Raw genomic sequence first — 17,187 nt, 5'->3', positions numbered from 1 at the left:
GGATGGTTTTGAATCAGTAAGAAAGTTTTACCGTACTACCTGTAAGTAGACGTCCTCAGTTTTCTAGCACAGATCTATACGGTTCTTTAACTATTTCCCCATACAAAGGAACAACAAGAAGAATGATTTTTAGGGTGTTTGCTCTATGACTATAGTAACGGTCTTTTTGGAGGGAAGACTCGCTATTTGGTCAGTCCAGTCAGCTCAATGGTCCTTGTGCTCACCAAATAGAAAAGGAAGTAGCAGGACTACAGGGCTGGAACAGGGGAAACGCGAGACTTTCCCTTCAACTTTTATAGCAGACAACTAATTTGATAGTTGCTGGAGCTCAGACACAAGAGCAGCATGTCAGACATGCTTTTTCCCTGGACACACTACGCAGTACACTATGACTTCACTGCTTGCTTGAGGAGACCAATTTTGTAGTCATTAGCTAAGCAAAACTGAGCTTACTCAGCTTCCACAAGAATGTTGGGCAGTTGTATTAGCTGGTACCGTGGAGGTGGAGCTGCGGAAGGTTCTAACAGCGTGGGCTTGTCTGAGCTTGGTCTTTGCCTCTTTCAGGTGTCCCTTCTGCAGACCCAGCTGGGAAATGCAGGCAGGACTGTATTGTGTGCTGTGCAAACACCAGCCAGCAGCTGCCTTCTCTGAGAGCTCTCTGACTCCTTGGCGGCTGTGGTATGGGAGCCCAAAGCTGCTGTTGTGGAAGCTCAGAAGCTGGAGCAGCCTCTGAACCTTCTTTTCCTGCAGCGGAACAGCTGCAGCATCACAGGGTTCCTGTCTTGTGGCCTCCCCAGAGACGCATTCTGTTTTGCTGTGGGTAAGAGGGGTGCATTTGCTTTGTTTGCATTTGGAAGCAACTGTTAGCAAAAGCAATGTTAAATTATTTTTTTTTTAAATAGAAGAGACTTTGCAGGACTGCACTTTTTGAGTACAAAAAAGCGAGTGGTGTAAATATGTGGCATAGGAAGAGCGTATACGAGGTTCTTCCTTGCACAAGTAAGCCATTATGAGCTGTTGCACGATTTAACTTCTTGAGTTCAGAGGCAGCCGTTCTCTGTGACGGGAAAGTGAGGTGTTACCAGAATGAAGTGGTGCAGAGCACACGGTAGGGCTGGAAGGTGGAGCAAGGGAGCGGGATGTTACCTCCGCCTGCCTCTCCACCCGCCGGTAGCCGCTCTCGGCACAGCCCGCACCCCGCCGATGGCCCCCACAGAGACCCGGGGGCCGGCAGGCCCGGAGAAGCCCCAACCCCACCTCGGCCGGCTCCGGGCCGCGCTGCCCGGCCCCGGAAGGTGGGTTCATTTCCGGCCCGCGCGGCACCCTGGGGCGGCCGCGGTGGTGCGAGACGTTCCCCGGGAGCCTGGAAGAGTGCCGGGCCGGGACGCGCGGCGGCGCGCTGGGTGAGCGGGCGGGCTGCGGGCGGCCGGGGCCGGCGGGCGGGGCCGGCTGGTTGTCACGTGGCGGGCCGGCGCTCGGCCGCGGCAGGGAGCGCCGGGCGGCGGCGGCGGGCTGAGGCGGGCGGCCCGGCCGGGGACCGGCGGTTCCCGTCTCCCCGGCAGTGACAGTGGTCAGCAGGCTCCTCACGGTGCTGCCTTTTTTATTTCTCGGAGCTGCGCTGCTGCCTCAGCGAGGCGGTGAGGAGCGGCGGCGGGGCGGCCCCGGTGCTCCCTTGCGGCGGCGGGGCCCGGGAGGGGGGTCAGCCCGCGGCGCCCCGCCGCCCCCCCGCCGCCTCCGGGTGCCCGGGCAGCCACTGCAGCCGCCGCAGCTCTGCGCGGGGCTTTGTCTTTCCCGCAGCCGCTGGCGGGGCCGTGGCAGCGGGCTGGGGCCGCAGGGGCTGCCTTGGGGCCTGCGGTAACGCTGTCGCAGGGGGGCGGCTCAGGAGCCTCTTCCCGCCCCTGCGAGCGGGCAAGGGAAAGGAAAGCAAGCCGGCGGCTGGAAAGCCCTCCCACCCCAACCCACCCCAACCCACCCCCTCCCCGCGATTGCTGCCTCTCTTTTAAAAAGTATTACAAACGGCAAGCGCAAGGAATTGGTGGTCCCTCGTGGTTATGCAGCCAGGCCTGCTGGGCACTTAAACCAGTGCGTCCAGTTGGGCAGTATTATTTTTCTAGATTGTAAACGAGCCTGAGGTATAAACCCAATTACGTTTCTGTATGGCAGTGTGCTTGGTCAGAGAGCTCAGTCACACTGACAGAGCTGGCACAGAGCTCCCTTGTGACTCCAGATTTCAGTCTTGTTGAAAGGCTCCAGAGCCTGCTTTGGAAGTCACTTGGCAAGGCACAGCTTTAAGATGTTAAAAAATATAAGATGTTTAAGAAAAGGTATCTTCTTTGTTATCTTCCACCCCTAACTCTTCTCTCTTTTCTCCTCAGTCTTCCTTATCATTTGGATTATAGTCTGGTCTTGCTGCTTCTTGAATTTATTTTGTTTTGAAGAAGCCGTGAGTCCTAACTTTTTTGGGCTTGAGGTGCCGTGTCTGGCCTGGCATTTCCTTTGGACCTGAGAGCTTTTCTGTCCTTAATACACACTTCTCCAGTTTTCTCATCCTTTCCAAAGGTTTTGATACACAGTCTTGTTAAAAAAGCTTCTGCTCCAGCAATAGTGTACTCCCTTGAGCTGTGCACAAGCTTGGTCATCACTGGCACAAATAAGCACTTGCCCTGCAGTCAAGGAACAGTATCATGTTTATAATCTGGTGTGCTGTATTTCTTACCCAGCTACAAGATTTCTCTTGAGCAAATTGTTTTTAATGATCCTAGAAGCATGCCTGCGCCAAATGCCTTTACATTTGGTTGTCACAGTTCCTTTTTGGACTTTCAGGGAGTAAATTGCATGCCATTTTGTACCAAACAAGAGTAGAGAAGGTTAGTGGATAGGTTCAGCATTCTTTATTCTTACACCATCTGAATAAGTAAGGTTTTCGTTCTTACCACCTGAGACAAGGCAGACATAGCATGTATTGAAACATACTTGGACAACTATTTTTGTTCTTTTTTTTCTTTTTAAACCTGGAATAAGAGAGAACTTAATTTAGACCATTCTGATTTTCAGCCTTTGTCAGTTGGGTTGAAGATTCTAAAAAAATACATGTTTCACACAGTACTATTGACATTTGTGGGCCTTGAAAAACAGTTCTCCACGAGCTGACTCAGATAAACTCCTACAACACCAGGCGCAAGAGCCAGTTCTTATCCAGAGTCAGAACACTGTGGGTGGGAGAAAAGAGCACTTTTTTACCCTTAATGTTTCCTAAAATAAAACTCGGTGAAATTTAAGGGGGTGAAAGCCCTAAAATAGGAAAGGCAGCAGAGCAGTCAGAGACACACTTGCCTTCTAGTCTCTACCCCATTTAAGTGCATCTCCTGGAGAAGTGAATTTTGAGGTGCATAACAAGAATGTGTAAGATGGAAAGGGCATAAGACAGAAAGTCCTATTTTTCATTTTTTTTTTAAACCCGAACGTTACCTCGATCATTATAAATTTCTACATTATTAGTTTTACTGGTTTTGAAACCAAGGTATCATTACAATATTGAAATATAAGTTAAAATATTTTTTCTTAATTACACAGGTTTTTTCCTAAACGTTATTGCATAGTAACAAACGGCATTTCTCTTTTAGAGCAAGAACTAAACAGGAGTTTAAGTAAAACTAAATGGTTCTACAGAGTTTATGTACATATGTACAAAACCTCCTTGTCTTAAGTCCAGAAATCATGAACTTTAAAACTAGCTCTTTAATAAAACTACAGTAAAGAGTTAAGTTCCTTCTCTCAAAAGTCAAGTAGAGGTAAAAAGTAGCTGTACTGTGAAAACTTACATAATTTAGTATTCTCTCACCTGGACCACCAAGGTCTTCACTGTTCTTATTCTCATTTTCAAACTCCTTCAGGACTTCTCTCAGAGCTTGCCATTTGGAGTTGCTTTCTAGGACCAATTCCCTCTTCAGTTCTGAAACAAAGTAAGATTGAACATAGCGTCTCTTAAAGCCAAAATATCCTTCAGAACTTTAATGGTTAGATGTCAGTCGTGTGATGGTTGTTGGCAAATACAATATTCAACACCTACATATGCAACTTGTTATGGTAATGGGTTGGAGATCACTCATATTTTAAAATGGGGTGAAGTGCATTAATGAAGCAAAAAGTTAAAATATTCACTCATTCTTCAATTCTGGAAGTCCCAAATATATTTTTTTTAATGAAAGCAATGGCAGCCTCCTACCTGTTCACATAAAAAAGATCAAGCTAAATACCAATGTAATTCAACAACAACTTCATAAAAGCTCTTCCAATGATCAGCTGAGCAAACTTAGAAGAACCCCTTACTTCTTCATGACTTTTTTATGTTATGATATGCTTTCTGAACTAAGATTATGTCTCAACCCAGCTAACAGATTGAGATCTTGAGCTGTGTAAGATCACATAGGGAACCACAGCACAAGTAATAATATGTAGAGCATTTGAAATTGTGTGACACTCTCTAACTTAACATTAGGAATGATCAGTACTATTTTCCTTCTTTCCATCACTTTTTTCAGAGGCTTTGCCTTTCTGATTCAGTTTCTCATCTGCAATGCAATAAACTCTAGCTCTAGCATTTACAAACATGGAAGTACTGGAGTCAAGAAACAGCCAACCTAAAGGGGAAAAGAAAGCAGCAGTAGTTTGACATTTGCGAAGCGTATGTGTTTCAACCCTTTGCGGTAAAAAACCAAATCTATCTGGAATACCTGTGCTACCTGCTTGCTATGCAATTACTAGCTTAATAGAAGACAGAAATGTGATGCAAATCTCACACTTAAGTAACAGCAGTTAAGTGGGAAGATGAAAGCATTACCTGTCAATGAAAACCTACGTCCTTAAGGCTGGTTATATAAAACCTAATTAGATACCTTCATATATTTGGGAATGTTAATTAAAGACATCAACATTTCACTGTTCCATGCATTAACTTGTACGGTTATTCAGTGCTTACCTGAATTCTCACCAAAAGCTTTTTCACTTGCTTTCAGTGACTCTAGAAGGTTAAGGAAAGCGACACAAACATACCGAGTTAGATACAGTAGCAAAGTACATAGTATCTTCAAATTCTGGACCAAAGATTTTGTCTTAGCTCCAAGTTGATGGCACAGAGGATCTAGATAGCGATGTATCATCTAGAAATATAAATTTGAGAGTTCAGGATGTCAAATACATTGTATACTAACAGAGATAAGAATGGACATTTTTTATTTCCTTCAGGGGATGTCACTTGTTTCCCAAAGTGATTAAACACTCAATTAAGGATGCGATAGCGAAGTATTTCTTTTGATAACTAATAATCTTTTGCAAAGTTAACATAATATAGATGCCTTTATTTAAAACATTTCAGCAATTAGCAGATGTATATAATTGAATGCCTTCAGTTCATACTTTCCATATAATTATAAAATACTGGTAAAGTAAACCCCCCCTTTTTTTACTGGTACTGGCCTGCGCCTTTAGTCTAGTATCCTTTACTTGGGTAAAGTAAAAAACATTACGATGTCATTTAATTCTCAAAATAAGATGAGTACTACACAGATATGCAACCTATAGAGCATAAGGAAAAAAAACTCCAAATATTTAAAGTACAGAAGGCCCTACATCAAGATCCAATCACAGGTAACAACCATATGTCAATACAGTGTTTTAGGATTTTACTCTACAGAGAGCATGTATGCCAAACAAGGCAGAACTGCCAAAAATAACACACAATTAATGACGTACACAGTAATGAAAAGATGCACACGCATACATCTGTTGTATATTATGTATTATATACAGTGCTCTTCCTAATAGAGACAACAAAAAATACAAGCAGGAAATTCAAGAGGAAAAAAAGGGGGTGGGTGCGAATAACAGCGTACTTATCTCTAAAGTATTTTGAGCTGAAATTGCACACATCTTTATCATCATAATACACCAACCATGAATCAGGATGTTCTTACCATAGAGACTTCGGAAACAAAGAAAGAACAATAATACCAATACACCAAAACCCCTACTGGCAACTCTTATCATCACCATCACAGATTAACACAGTTTCTCTCCTTGTACCAGTAATAAACATGTCATGGGATAATACTCAATTGCTGCTGGTTATTTATTTTACAAATAGTATTTTTGCTTGCATAGTAGACAGTTTGAAGATCTACATCCCTTGAGTTAGATACAGCAGAACAATCAAAATGGTTACCTTGTCAGAAGGTTTACCAATAGCATTTTCTAAAGATAGATCTTCTACTTCAAGAGCTGGATTGTAACATTTGAGTTCTCTCAGACATGCATTCAAAATGTCCAGGATCAAAGTCTGAATAGCAAGCATAGCAGGCGTCATCAACACATGTATTTCCACCACTTCAGGTTTATGCTTCTCTAAAAATGAGTTCACTGCTATATGAAATCCAAGAGGAAAACAGCTTATTGAGATTCACATGTATTGTCTGCTTGACCTACAACTATTCAGAAGTTTGTATAAACTACAATTACTTTAAACATAAAGAAGTTAAGTGCAAAATCATTTTCTACCGATGTGAAGACTGCAATCTTTGGAACAGCCTCAGAAAACCATCTAGAAAGTTACCGCACTACATCCTACATCATTATTACACATAACAAATATTAAAGTAAAACCAAAAAAAAAATCTCATCAGGGAGAAACTGGAATGGGTTCATAAATCCTTTGGAATCACATGGTTTCACTAGCAGATTCTGTGATGTTCCTAGCTTCTGATCATAAGCCAGCAGGTCCTTGTTAACACACAGCCCTTACAGCCAATCCAGCTGTACAGGTATAGAGATGCTACCTGACTTTTACTAACTGAACAGACTCAGAAAATGCCATGTCTGCTGACCCCAGACTCAACAGGTATTTCCCTTACTGCATGCTGCACCCCCAGGTCTCTGCATGGTTCAGAAGCCAAGGAAGAAAATTTAAAGAGAGCTTCTATTCAACCTATTGTATCCTATGTATGTCTACTTCTGCTTTGTGATACCGAAAGAAAGACTGTTAAGGGTTTACAATGCAGAGTAACAGTACATTAAGATAAAGTGAAACACATTCCAGACTAAAGGAACAAATGAGCAGACCTCCTTGGCCCAATGCAAGAGTGCTGAATGGGTGATCAGCTAAAGTGCCCAATTCCGTTTGTGGCTCTGCTCCTAAAAGACCTCGTGCACGTCACAAACTTGGCAATCTGGTTTCTATCAGTGATCAAGAAATATTCTTCATACACAACATACGTGGAAAAGATGATTAAAAAAATATGACATGTAGAAAGAAACCCATGGAGTTTCATCACAGCTGGAAACAAAATACCTCCGTGAATGGCAGATTGGAGAGCCTGTACTTCTGTTACTTCACAGCTTAAATAATCTGTTTAGTAAGTGCAGTTTTTCTTAAGCTATTAAGAATGTCACTTTCCGCTGTGATCTCTGTTGGCTAAAAGGACAGCTATACCATAAGGTTCAGCCCTTACAGACTTAGTTTGGGGCTATTTTAAAAAATACAGAAGTTTAGGGTCTTTAAGACCACTTCTTCTGTCAAAAAAGGAATTAAATTTGTTTGGAAATACAAGAAGAAACACAGATTAGTAGCGTGACTGCATACACCTCATTGTCTTATGAACCCATTGTAACACCCTTAATTTTTTTGTTTGTTTGTTTTGGTAAATTTAACTCTCCAGTGAAATGAAGAGGTGCCTTACCTTGGCCACAGATAAAGTTTCCTGACAAAAAGATTTCTCATCACTCTTTCCACATGGCAAAAGCCAGCGTTAAATGCAACCACATTATCTGTAAAAGCTTTAATGAAACCTTGCTTGTTCTTCTGGTGATAAAGTCGTAAGATAAATGCCTCCTGACAGGATTCAATGATTCTGTGCACTTTGTATACCAAAATGCCTGGCAGAATAAAAGGCTTTCAAGTTACAAAAAAGTAAAGAGGTCCAATTTTGTATAGCTTTTTCCTCAAAACTGTCTTTTAACATTTTTTTCTTGAATAGAGTACAATAGGAATTTAGATATTCTAAAGCGACAGTAGAACAAACTTTCGAGGGTTCAAACCAAGCCATTCCTCAGTTTCAGTGCCATGGAATCCCCAAACAACAGTAAGGGGTTCACGATGCATCTTTAGCAAAAAAACCCCAAAACTCACCAAACCAAAACAAACTTTGAGTGGCAGGATAAAACTTAGAAAATTCTTTAGTCCTAAAGCAAAATTTGAACCTGAGCCTTTTAAAAGGAGTAAAAGTGAATATAAGACATAACATGGTATTACAACAAAGCAAGTTTGCTATGTTCAAAATTGTGACATTTGTATTATTTCGTTAGAGAAGTTCTAGAATTACAGAGTTGTCAAGTAAGTTTCATTCGTAACAGTTCACGTATTTACATAATCAAAGAACTTTTGAAAACATTTTGCTTCCCCCCTCTTGTGACATACATTTTCACACTTGAGGATAGAAACAACCGCCAAATGTATGAATACACCTCCAATTTTCTTCATGGCTATGGGTATATGAGGGAAAAAAAGATTTATCGTGCACATTTTGGTAGAGAAGTGAAACAGTAGTTTAACTACACCAAGCATTTGAGGTGCATACTTCAGGGATTTACACTCCACTCAGCCAAGACCTGTTAAAACAAAGGCTTCCCGATGCTTGTGATGCTTGTGTTAAATAGCGCATTACAGTTCTTCACTCTCGCCCTAGTGAGGCGAGTCCTATGGGGTACTTTTAACCATTCACAACTTCCAGTGGAATAATAAATGCCTTTCTGAAATGGAAGTAAAGGACATCAAACATCACAAGTTTTACCTTGTACCTACAGAAGCTGACAAATGTACAGTGCATTTAATTTTTACAAGTTCCTTCAACTTGGCACCCAAGCATTGATTTTAATATGCCTTTGCTTTGCAAATGCAAAGGCATCTATAAGAAAAAATCTTCCAAATAACTGCTAGCCATTCATGATCGAGTCATGGAATAATCCACTAAAAGGTATTTTTCTACCTAGATACTTTTACATCTCTCCTGTGAAGCAAATTTAAAGACATAATAATACTTGTTTCTGAGCATCTTTGTCAAGATGTGACTCAAAGGACATTACAGGAGATACAGAATTTGTAAAGAGATCAGCAAGACTAGGTGTTTATCATAATACTTCCCTACTGTCAGCCACCGTATCTCAGCTTATGAAGTGCATCCATACTGCTGTGTAAGCCTCAGTAGAAACAATTTGCCACTGTTTACTACACCAACTTGCATCAGTTTTACCATGCTATTAAGTACATAATTTCTATTTGGCCAAAACCACCAGGAATAATTCTTCTTTACTGCAGTGATAATTTCTTATCTTCATTTCACTGAATTTATGAGTTCATCAGATACTAATTCACAAGTGGTTGTACACCGATTCTATACACAGCATTTATAACGCCTAGAAACAGTTTTTATATGTTAACTCCTCAAGAAATGCTATTACAATTTTTTGTGGATTTTGTCCTGCAATTTCACACACAGATGTTTCCAGCATGACCAGGTATTACCTGACTTTTAAAATGAAGCCACAAGTCTATCAAAGTTGCTGTCACGCTGACCTCCAGTGGCAATTCAAAACCTGGAACAGCTCTGGATCACTATAGGCCAGGACTTTTTAAAAAATCTTGTGTCTTTCTTCTTTTCATCCTGACAAAGTCCAAAGGTGTGCTTTCTTTCTCTGCCTCCTCCTTCTTTGGTAGGGCAGAAAGCAGAAGAAGGAGTCGTCAAGGGTAAGAACAGAAATTAAAATAGTTGCCCAGAAAATGTGTTCCCTTTTTTAAACCCAGAAATTATAAGAATTGACAAATCTAGTGTCATTTGGGTCTAGCATAAAACAGTTCAAAATGTTTTACAGGTTACAGCTTGTCATACATTGACAAAAAGGAAGGGGATACATCTTTTGAAGCGGAAACTTACATTCTTCTAAGCGTTCAATATTCAGTTACATTTAGCCATTAAGATGTTAACATTTAGATAACAGTAAAATATTCTTATATCCCTGCCTCTTAGAGATCTATTTTACTAGCTCTCCAGGGTGCAACAAGGTTTCCAGCTTAGAAAAGAACATAAAATCAACGGTGGTTGGGACAGAAGGGGAACAGAACACGAGAGGAAAAAGCTAACTGCTAACCGTAACATCTTTCATGTATAACTTCTACATAAAACCAAAAAGGCCACAAGCTATTCCCAAAATCTTTGCAGTGTTAATAACAGTATTACTTCATAATACTGCTATTTAGATAGTGTCCAAAGCATGTCAAGACAAAGATTAGTAAAGTATTGCTACTTTTTGAAGGGAAAAGTAATCAGGAGTAATTTGTTAATGCAAAAAATACGTAGCATGCATGGCTGACAAAACACGACATCTAAAATCAGTTTTAATCATAGGCCATTTAATCATAGGCCAATGTCCTGTAGACCATCTGACACTATTTCACCAAGTGCAATCAACTGTTCTTAAAAAGCCAGTCCGAATTTTATGTTTCTGATGTCAATGTCATTATTTAACTGCTGATTTGTTTTCCAGCCACTAACTGATATCAGAAAGCCACACAAATGCACGATGCAGTATCCAAACACAACGTGGATGTTTTCAAACTGTATGATTAAATAAGGCAAACAAGTTTGGAGCAAAGAAAACCATTTGAAAAAACCTACATATTTGCTCCTTTTACCTCAGTCTTTGTGGGGAAAAAAAAAAGGAATAATTGTCAATACCAGTTAGTAGAACTCTTCACATAGAATTAAGCTTTATGTATTTTCAAACAGAACAGTCTTACCTTTATTTCATTAAACTCTTACCAGTAATAAGGTTTGCAGGAATTCTGTCAGTCAGGAAATCTACCACAAGGATTCGACTTGTTGCAAAGATGACTCCTCCTTGTGTGTAAAATTCATACAAGTATTATTTGTAATTTCATTGGTAACACGCCGAGGAAGATGAACAACTTCATCTGCCCTCAGCTGATCAATAAAATACTCCTAAACCAAAAAGAATAAAAACACAAGACATTACTGTGGCAACTGATAAAATGGATGCAAACCCCCCTTAATTAGACATACTCGGTTAGTTTCAACGAGCTGTCCAAAACAAATTTAAAAGCATGACATGAATTTTTTTCTTCTTTGGTATACTTTGCTCAGTTTCCAACTCATCCAGGTGATTCACAGATCCGTGTATTTTCAGTAGTAGCTAGACAATACTTAAGCAAATATGAGTAATGGTACTCAAAGGACTTTATATTTTCTAACATTTTAATAACTCTTTTTCAGAGAACAAGCAAATTTAATACTGACTTAAGAGCAGAGAGCTGGGAAGACATCATCTGGGATTCCACTCACCTGCTACCAGAGACAGCTACAACAGGTAGCTCATACATGTCAACCTTAATCTTACAAACTACAGCGATGATATTCATTCCCCGTGCTCACTACAGAGATCCCCAGCACATCACCGCCCGACGGCCGGGAGTCTCCCTGCTTCCAGGGAAGACAGAGTGGCACCTTTTTGTGCCAAGAGGGACAAATTCGGTGACAAGTTCCACTCCTTTCCGCTACCTGGCTACTGCCAGGTTTCTGATGTTTACAAGCTACGCACACGAGCTTACTTCACTCGTTATTACTTGCAGGCCGCCATCGCGCCGCAGCAGCTCGGACCTGGATTTGCCACGGAGGTGCCCGGCCCGGCGAGCCCGTCTCCGGCAAGCACAAAGGCCAGGCCGGGGCAGGCACCCCCGCTTCCCAGCACAGCCCCGCTCCTCCCCGCCCAAGCACAGCCAGCGCCCCCACCCCCCCAGCACAGCCCCGCCGCTCGGGGAGCCAGCGGCACCCCCGGCCCCGGCCCCCGGGCAGGCCGTGCCCGCCAAAGGGGAGCGGCGGCCGTGCGGCCGAAGGGGCAGGGCGGCCGGCGGGCGCTGCCCTCACCCCCTCGGCAGGGCTGCTGTTGCGCACCAGTCTGGCGGGCTCGCAGCAGAGGCGCAGGAAGCCCAGCAGGATGCGGTCGACGCCGAGCCCGCAGGCACAGATCACCAGCCTGTGCTGGCGGAAGAGCTCCAGGAAGACCTGGTTCTCCTGCTCCGGCAGCGCCGCCACGGCCGCCGGGCCGGGCCGCACCCTCCCACGGCGCAGGTGGGCGCCCCCTGCTAGGCCCAGGCCGCGCCCGGCGGCCTCGAATGCCCGGTGCTCCACAGTTCAAATAATGCACCCTGGTAGGGCTGTAGCATCTCATCCAGGTGTGATGTGAGGAGAACTGTATCCTCTAGAGCAGGGGTCCTCAAACTACGGCCCGCGGGCCGGATACGGCCTCCCAGGGTCCTCGATCCGGCCCCCGGTATTTACAGACCCCCCCGCCCTCCCCCGCTGCCGGGGGTTGTGGGGGGAAACCAAGCAGCCGCAGATGACTGCCTGCCACTGCATCCGCGTGCCGGCCCCCTGGTTAAAAAGTTTGAGGACTCTAACCAGGGGGGGACTACATGGCCGGAGGTCATCTGCGGCTGCTCGGTTCCCCCCCCAACCCCCAGCGGCGGGGGGGGGTGGGGGGGTCTGTAAATACCGGGGCCGGATCGAGGACCCTGGGAGGCCGTATCCGGCCCGCGGGCCGTAGTTTGAGGACTCCTGCCTAGTGAAACATCTCAGGTTTATGTGATTCATCGGGGTGTAACTCTGTTGTACCTAACTCCTGAGACCTACCAGTTCCCAAGGCCAAAGTCACCGGAAGGATGGGGCAGGCATTTACTCACTGTGGCTGAGAACTCGGCAGGATGTCAGAGCTCCTAGAAGAATTTTGCAGTTATGCTTATTTTACAAACTCAAGAATGTATATAAAGATCTGGTGTCTTACTCTTAAGACAAGCAGACCTGAAAGGACAGGTTACCGAAGGAGGACATGGTTAACATGAATAAACTTTTAGACAGTGTTTTAAAGTATTGCTAGCCCTAGAAAGAAAGCTGAGAGCCATACGATGGGACAGGACAGTGAGCCACATATTCTATTTTCTACACACGTGACATCAGGAGAAGGGTTTTCCCCCTCCTTTCAGTCATCATGTGTTGCCTTCTAATTGGGACCACTGTGGCCTTCCGCAGGGTCTGGTAAGGGAATGAGGACCCAGGCAGTGCTGGGTCTCCCCTAACTCCTCCCAGAGAGCACCTCGTAATTGCTAACGGGCCATCCGTGCCTCATCGCCGGTAGGAGATTGCAGCAAAGCAGTAGTTAAGTCACAGTGCAGCTCGATGCTATCACATGAATTTATCAGGACATTTAAGCTTTTGAAGATACTTCAAGGACAAAATGCTAAAAGTTTTTACTATGGATGGAGGAAAAGTGGGACGATGCAAAAAACAAGGGTTCCTTTTGTCACTTATCACTAAGCTTGTAGAATGTTGTAAGTTATACAGAGATATTATAAAATGGTGCATAGGCATAGCGTGTTAACCATAATGGAAAATATGTGTCAAAGTAACGCAGTTGATTTGGTAACGCATCTGTAGCGAGAATGATGTCGCTGTTTGCTAGGAGAGGGGGGGAAGAGAGCAAGACATTCTGCCCCTTGCCCTTAACATATTCTTTTCATTTCTGAGACATATATATTTTTTTTTTAACCTAGGAAGAAGGAGATTGAGTTCAAATCTCTATTCTGTGTGCCGCTTTTTAAATCCCCAGGGAATCTGTCCTTTTTTGAGTAAAACGGTGAGTCTCAAGCCTATAGCAGGTCAGGGAAAGGCTGCCAAGCACTTCCTTCCCTTCAGGTTCTCCTGCCCTTTTTGACTGTGGCACTGAAGGCCACTGCTGCTTAGGAACCCCCATGTCTAATACAACAGCCCAACATTCTTGTTGAAGCTGAGTAAGCTTCGTTTTGGTTAGCTAACAACTACAAAGTTGTTCTCCTGAAGCAAGCAGCGGAGTTGTAGTATACTACCGTGTGTGGGTTAGCGTCCCATAATCCAGGGGAAAAGTGTGTCTGAGCTTCAGCAAGTAGCAAACTAGTCGTCTCGCGTTTCCCCTGTTCCAGCCCTGTAGTCCCGCTACTTCCCATTGTATTTGTCGAGCACAAGGACTGTTGAGCTGACCGGACCGACCAAATAGCGAGTCTCCCCTCCAAAAAGACCATTACTATAGTCATAGAGCAAACGCCCTAAAAATCATTCTTCTCGTCGTTCCTTCGCACGGGAAAATACTGAAAGAACTGTACAGATCTGTGCTAGAAAACCTAGGACACCTACTTACAGGCAGTACAGTCAAACTCTTAGTGATTCAAAACCATCCTTCCAAAACACAAGCAGAGGAAAAACTCGTGCTGTTTTTGACTCTGTTACCGTACTCTTTCAGCAGCACATTGCTGGAGATAGAAGAGAAGAATTAATGTCTTCTGGAAGAAGACAGTGTCCAAAAGAAATGCAAACCCAGCATCACTAAATTTGCACCCAAATCCAGAATGTTAACTGTGTCCTCAGCAGAGTCAAAACAGTTTTGCAAATGCATGAAATTTATAACTATTACATGTTTTGCTGTGATGACTTCATGAAAATGAAAGGCATACCCAGTGACTAATGTTCACTCTGGTCAAATACTTATCTCCATTGAATTTTAAACTCGTCGGGGGAAAAACTTGGGAAAACAACTTTTTTCATGAAAGCATCCCTTTAGCAAGCATCGTGACTGCTCCTTAAATGGTTTTCAGTTCATCAGTTCCCCTAAAGAATTCTCCAGTTAAGCTTGTTCTATTATGCACGTGTGAAATAATTTTTTTTCTAGCCTGAAGTTTTCTTTTAACCTAAACGTAGATAGCTTAAATTGATATCACCTAGGTTCTTTTATCTTTATGCCACTCTTTTCCAATGGCCATGATGTTTTGTTCACCTCTCAGATGGATGAAGCATGCAGTTGTAGAACGGTAGTGCTTTTTTGTCTGTGGCGCACAAAAAAAAGGGCGTACCAGAACCACGCCATTACAGATCTAAACGTTAAAACTTGATCTGTTCAGGGATTCCTGCTTGGCTGCATTTAATCCTGGCCACAGAAAGGCAATTCTGAAGTCCACGTGTAGGTGATATTCAGGTCAGTTGAATAGCTTGGTAGCAGGCTACTTCTAGATCTAACAAAAAAAAAAAAAAAAAAAAAAAAGAGTTAACAGAATAGTGATTAAAAAAAAAAAAAAAGGTGCGTGTGTGTCAAACACCGGAACACAGTAATGTTATCCAGAAATCCTGGTTCTTTGCATCTCACCTACATTCTCATTGTTTCTTCACTCCTTTCCTGTTTGCATAGGTGAAATGGATCAGCACTTCATCTGAAAAGTTGTTTCTCTTCCCTTCCTCCTGAAGGGGAGGCAACTCCCTGAAACTCTTGGACTTTTTTGTTTCAGCGATACCTCAACGGAGCAGTTAAGGAGCATTAAATGCGGGAGCCAGAGCAGTATTAGAAAACCAAAGCCTACGAAGTCTTTAGCGGAAGAGCACAGGACAGACAAAAGGGCAAATGACACAGACAAGGTATTGAATGGGACAAATATACGGGCCTAGAACAACAGAAGATTCCCAGCTGTTTGTGCAGACTGATGCTCATTTACAGCCTTTGATTTAAAAGCTTGTTAAAACATGATTGCTCATCTCAGGGAGCTCATCTGTGGGCATGAAACAGAACATTTTTCTTACTGCAGATCCAGGTTTCAAAAATGTTACATAAAGCAGTATACACTAGAAACCATAATTTTCATCAGCAGTGACCAAACCATTGTTAATTGTTCTCCATTGTTCTGTTATTGCTTGTTAAAGAAAATGTGTTTTGAATTCAGAAACGTGAAGTGCCGAAGCAGCTAAGTGGCAGAACCAGGCCTCATCCCTAGCGTAGCCCTAATCCAGGGCTGGTTTAAAACCAAGTCCAGTTAATCAGTGGGAGAACAGAGAAGCAACAGATATCAACTTGTGCACACAGGTGCTCTCAGAAACACAGGCTTTTTTAGGAAAATTGGTATATGTGAATAGGAATTGCTTGTTTAAAGACTAAGCGTGCTTGTTAAAACAGGCAGAAAGAAGATCAAAATCCGAGGAGGAGCCTGGAACCAAGGCACAGACTGGAACGGAACAGATCCATCACCTAGGACAGAGTCAGGCGATGGATTCGCAGAGCTGACAGGTCCAAGAAAACTCCTAAAAACTTCAGACATGCACTAATGATCCGGTAAGCGTATATAAGCTGTGCTGTATCCCTTGGTTCTCTGCCACTCGCTGGGGTGGTGGCCCAGCTCTGAGTCGTGACTAAAGCAAGCCCAGCGGTACCCACGTCTGTGTGGATTTTTCCTTTACCAGTCAATACTGCTGTCGTTGCCATTTAAATAACTGACAACATCAAGTGTTACTAACAGAAACTGATAATCGTGGAGTTTCACTTCCAATGGAGTGGACACTTCCAATCTAACTTAACCACATGTGTGGTGGAAATCAAACTAGCTATGTACTTTTTCCAGACAGCAGAAGAAATTGCTCGTTGCATGCAATGCAATTTGATCGCTTTCAGAATGCCTCTCCTGGATGAGACTGTTTGCTCCTTGCAAGTTTCTCTTCCTCTCCGTTGAAAATATAAGGAGAGAGAACAACCGGTTCAGACCGAGTAATCCCAGTGGAGACTGGCAACATAAGTAAGGGTAAAAGGGAATTAGATACAGGAAAGCGGGGTTTGACCCCAGACATTACATTCATCATGCCACAGCCTCTGAATACAGAACGACCCGGCTTCGCGTCACACCGTCGGTAGAATCTTTCCCGCACGGAGGACACGCGTTCGAGCCCCGTGGTCTGGTACCAATTTTTGGTCGCCAGAGGGCAGCAGCGCTCCTCGAGCCGTGCGGCTGCACTACCCAATTATTTTTCGCTAGATGGCAGCAGCGCTCCACCAACCGGGCGGCTGCAGTACCCAATTATTTTCGCCAGATGGCAGCAGCGCTCCACCAACCCTATGCTGAGCACTGGCACCGTGAGCACGGGCCGAGATCCCAGCCCAGTTTACACCACCGGACCACGGGAGCTGCTCGCTGCGGCTGCAGGGTTCACATTGCTCTGCCCTTTTCCCACTCGCAGCCCAGGCATTAATACTTACTGCCTCCGTATACAAAAGCACCCACGTGGC

The 17,187-nt window shown here is 43.6% G+C and overlaps 1 protein-coding gene and 1 long non-coding RNA gene across 2 annotated transcripts; one reads left to right on the top strand and one right to left on the bottom strand.

Moving 5' to 3' along the window:
- Positions 1-2,287: 2,287 nt before the first annotated feature.
- LOC119143138 (DNA repair endonuclease XPF-like) lies at positions 2,288-6,422 on the bottom strand. Its single transcript, XM_037377081.1, is given in 6 exon segments — positions 2,288-2,460; positions 2,463-2,615; positions 2,617-2,663; positions 3,842-3,952; positions 4,512-4,640; positions 4,979-6,422. Coding segments are annotated over 6 exon segments (732 nt in total). The 5' UTR covers positions 5,160-6,422; the 3' UTR covers positions 2,288-2,349.
- A 7,046-nt stretch (positions 6,423-13,468) lies between these two features.
- Positions 13,469-16,222, top strand: LOC119143180. Its single transcript, XR_005102612.1, has 3 exons — positions 13,469-13,752; positions 15,331-15,554; positions 16,087-16,222. It is a non-coding gene; the product is annotated as an uncharacterized LOC119143180 (long non-coding RNA).
- Positions 16,223-17,187: the final 965 nt, after the last annotated feature.

The sequence above is a fragment of the Falco rusticolus genome, chromosome 1 (genome assembly GCF_015220075.1).
Source record: "Falco rusticolus isolate bFalRus1 chromosome 1, bFalRus1.pri, whole genome shotgun sequence".
Taxonomy (NCBI): domain Eukaryota; kingdom Metazoa; phylum Chordata; class Aves; order Falconiformes; family Falconidae; genus Falco; species Falco rusticolus.
The sequence above is the reverse complement of the archived record's forward strand: the minus strand, read 5'-3'. Positions and strand labels throughout refer to the sequence as shown.